General features: G+C 30.9%; 1 protein-coding gene across 1 annotated transcript in view; it reads right to left on the bottom strand.

Moving 5' to 3' along the window:
- The window catches only part of GIPC2 (GIPC PDZ domain containing family member 2), an 81,196-nt gene that overhangs the window by 14,739 nt on the left and 62,476 nt on the right, over nucleotides 1-3,981 (bottom strand). Inside the window, exon 5 of the mRNA XM_011355550.2 lies at nucleotides 1,177-1,258. Within this exon, the coding sequence (XP_011353852.1) occupies nucleotides 1,177-1,258 (82 nt within the window). The remainder of the gene's footprint in view (nucleotides 1-1,176; nucleotides 1,259-3,981) is intronic.

Below are 3,981 nucleotides of genomic sequence, written 5' to 3'. Positions count from 1 at the left end.
AGGCAAGAAAAAATAAGAAAAAATTCTCTAAGGAAAAAGGAAGATGAGTGAAAATAGAAAAGGAAGAATGAGCTTCAAATATTCTACCTGAGGGTGAGTAAAATACTTTGCCTGGTAACAGATAAACAAAGTTGTCCAAGTCTTTGACTTTAAGAAATTTATTAAGTACTTGATACAACACACACCTATGCACACACATACAGGTAGGACGCATACAGGTAGGAATTCCCACTAGTAAATGCACATTTACTCTTTTCCCATCCAGCAGCTGCCTGCCTTTCTTAAGAGAATATTTTTCTTCTTCATGAATTACTATCAACTACAGACATATGACCCAGACCTATGTGTTTGACACCAAGTTGTAGAGGGTGAAGCCTTGGCAGTCATTTTGACTCCATGAGGGAAGGCCTGAAGCTACCGAGAGTTACCATAGAGGCCTGAAATAAAACCAGAATGCAGAGAAGAGAAATTTCCTCCTGACGACAGCATGAGAACTCCAGATCTAGCCATTCTTGAAATCAGGATCTACCTCTGGATTTTTAGTTATAAGAACCAATACATTTCCCCCTTTTTTTCTTAAGTAAGTTGGAGTTCGGTTTGTTTCATTTGTTGTTTTGTTATTTGTAACTGATAGTCTTAATCGATAAATCAAGACTGACATCCTAATGGTGACACAAGAAATACACAGAAATTCACTGCTCAGCTGCCCTTATTAGTCATACATCAGATGTGTCTTTTATCTTCATATTTCTGATTTACTTTCACAGCACTTCATTAACCATATTAAATGTGCGTAACTTTAATATTATAACATACAATTTAATCAATGTACACCTAATATATTAAATAATACCTTTTATATGTATCATTTACAAAATTCTTTTCATATTTTTTAAATCCATAAAACAAGCCTATGAAGAAAATATTATAGTTTATAGATTAAAGTTCAAAAAAGTTGACTTGACTCTAAGTTTTCACAGTTAGTAAGTGGTAAGGGTCTGGTCTTCTTTTCATTATTCTTTATTATCTTTATTTTCATTACTTTTTTCATCGCTATACAAATACTTTTTTTATCTTGAAAAGTACCATTGACTATAAATGCCAGAAAGACATAAATTAGCATTAAGTGCCATCAAATTAAAAAATATAAGACTTTATAAAATAGTATAATCTTACCTAAATCAATATCTCGAATTCCCATGTACAACTCAAGAAGATCATCGACCTTTTCAATTGCCTTGGCTTTGGTTTCAGAGGGCTTTATCAAAGAAAAGAGAAATAGATATTATACTTTTATATGCAGTCTCTTGAATGTCAAAGCACACAGAGGGGAAAGTCTGATGTGGAGCCAATTCATGGTTGTAAACTTTAGCTAATTCGAACAGAAATATATCTGTAGAATGTGCTCTGTAACTCGGTAAAAATCTATACAGTAAATATTTATTTTTAGTGTCAGTGTTAAGTGTTACAGATTCAAAGAAAAGCCAGAACACAGTTTCCGAGTAGCTAACAATCTAGAAGGGGATACAGATGTGAAAATAGCTATGTGATAATAACAAGGACAATATTTAATAAATATTTAAAGTACAGAGGCATCGTGGGGGTTTAAATTTAAATCGCTGAGTTAGGGAAGACTCCAGAAAGAAGGTGACAAGAATTGTATTTTCAAAGATGAACTGGTGTCAGATGAGCAGGAAAGGGCACTGCAAGTAAGAGGCAATAAATACGCAAAGTCTATATGAGGTCGCAGAGTCTGATAAATGATAGCAGGTTATAGGAACTACAAAAAAGTCCCATATGATGAGAAACATAGTGCCAGACATGACTAGATCTTAGAGTCCTGGGTGCCAAGAAAAGGGCTTTGGTCTTTGTCATGCAAGCCAGGGTTTCCAGACCTTTTAAAGGGTCACCCTAACAGTAAAACATTTCTGATCACGTACTCTTATTAGTTATTTTTATTTAATGTTTTTATTTGTAGTTTTCATAAATTATTCACATGTATTACCATTTTCATCAATTGTACACATGAAATACACAAAAATAAAATTTTCCTAAGGATAAAATCATGATGAAACATTTTTTGTCTTACATATTAATGGTAACAAAATATTTTTTCTTCCCAAAAGTGTTATTAAAAGTTCCACTGAGAGTATTGGATAATATTAGAGGACTATTGTTAATTTTCTTTAGTGTAATAATATATGGGTTGCAATACGTAGGGTATCTTTATTTTTAGAAACACCATTGAAGTATTTAGAAGTAAAAATCATGATATATCTATAACATACTTTCAAATGATTCAGCAAAAATATATATGGATAAAAGTAATATAGAAAAATGCCAACAACTGCTGAGTCTAAGAGGTAGGTGTACATTGCACTGTTTTTCAACTTTTCTGTATGTTTGAAATTTTTCACAATAAAATCCTGAGGAAAAAATCTAAAAATAAAAAGTTTCAGTGAATTGTAATATATACAAATATCAGATCATTATGTTGTACACCTGTAACTAATATAATGTTAAATATTAATTATAGCTCAATTTTTAAAAAAAGTTTTAGTAAAAAAACTTTGGATATATATTTTCATTCTTTTAAAATCGTGATTTTATATTTGGTAAAATCTAATATAATGTTAAATATTAATTATAGCTCAATTTTTTAAAAAAGTTTTAGTAAAAAAACTTTGGATATATATTTTCATTCTTTTAAAATCGTGATTTTATATTTGGTAAAATCTTATTCAATGCTCAGTTTGTTTTATTACTTGATTTAAATAGATTCATAACTGAAAAAGAAATTGCCCAAAGATGTTAAATAATTGTAAATGCAAATGTTAAATTCATAAATGATTACATTGTAAGAAATTCATAACACTTTTTGTTGTTTTAACTTTACTTGTTTTTCATATTTTCAATACTATCATAAATGTATATTGCTCCGTATTCTCAAAACTTATTAAAAATATACATTTTATTGCAAAATTTATTTTTATTTCCTTGCGGATATTGTTACAACTGTCTCATATTTTTATTTCAAGTAAGTCTTTAAAAACAATAACAGACATAATACATATTCACTCATGCCTTCTTTATAGTGTCTTTTGAATAATCTGTGTAAAGCAAAAAGCTATGCAAAGTAACTAGGTGTTTACTTTTGCCCATCTAGCCATTTTGTAGGATATTGTAACAAGTATCAGTCCTTCTTATACAAAGTGGCCACCACTATTTTACTATTCTAAATCGCTCTTGATCTCATCACCTCTCTTCCTTTCACATTCTGATTGCTTGGGTTCAGCCCTCATCTTTTCTTTTCTTTCCATTGAGACATAGTTTATATATAACATTATAATTGTTTCAGGTATACAACATAATGATTTCATATATGTATGTATTAGAAAATCATCACTGCAATAAATCTAGTTAATATCCATCACCACACAGAGTTGCAATTTTTTTTCCTGTGATGAGAACTTTTAAGATCTATAGTCTTATCAATTTTCAAATATACAATATATTATTAACTTTTTTTGTACCTTTTGACCACCCGTACCCATTTTGCTCATTTCCCCACCCCCACCTCTAGCAACCATCAATCTGTTCTATGTATCTATGAGTTTGGGTTTGTTTTGATTTTTCTTTAGATTCCACATATAAGTGAGATTATACAGTGTCCTTCTGTGTGTGACTTATTTCACTTAGCACAATGTCAAGTTTCATCCATGCTGTCACAAATAGCAGAATTTCCATTTTTTTATGACTGAATAATATTCTTTCATCTTTTGTTATTTGCAGAGGTTTCCTAATTTGTCTCTCTGCCTACAATCTTCACGCCCTCAAATTCATCCTGCTCAACAAGCCATCCCCCAGAACCAAGGGATTTTTCTAAAACACAAAACTGATGGTGCTACTTCTTTCACAGTTCTTAAATTAACCACAGGCCCTTCACATCCTGTATCTCCAGCCTCATCACCTCCCCCACCA

The sequence above is a fragment of the Pteropus vampyrus genome, unplaced genomic scaffold, assembly GCF_000151845.1.
Source record: "Pteropus vampyrus isolate Shadow unplaced genomic scaffold, Pvam_2.0 Scaffold22, whole genome shotgun sequence".
NCBI classification, from domain to species: Eukaryota; Metazoa; Chordata; class Mammalia; order Chiroptera; family Pteropodidae; genus Pteropus; species Pteropus vampyrus.
Note: the sequence above shows the minus strand (reverse complement) of the source record. Positions and strands in the feature narration are given on the sequence as shown.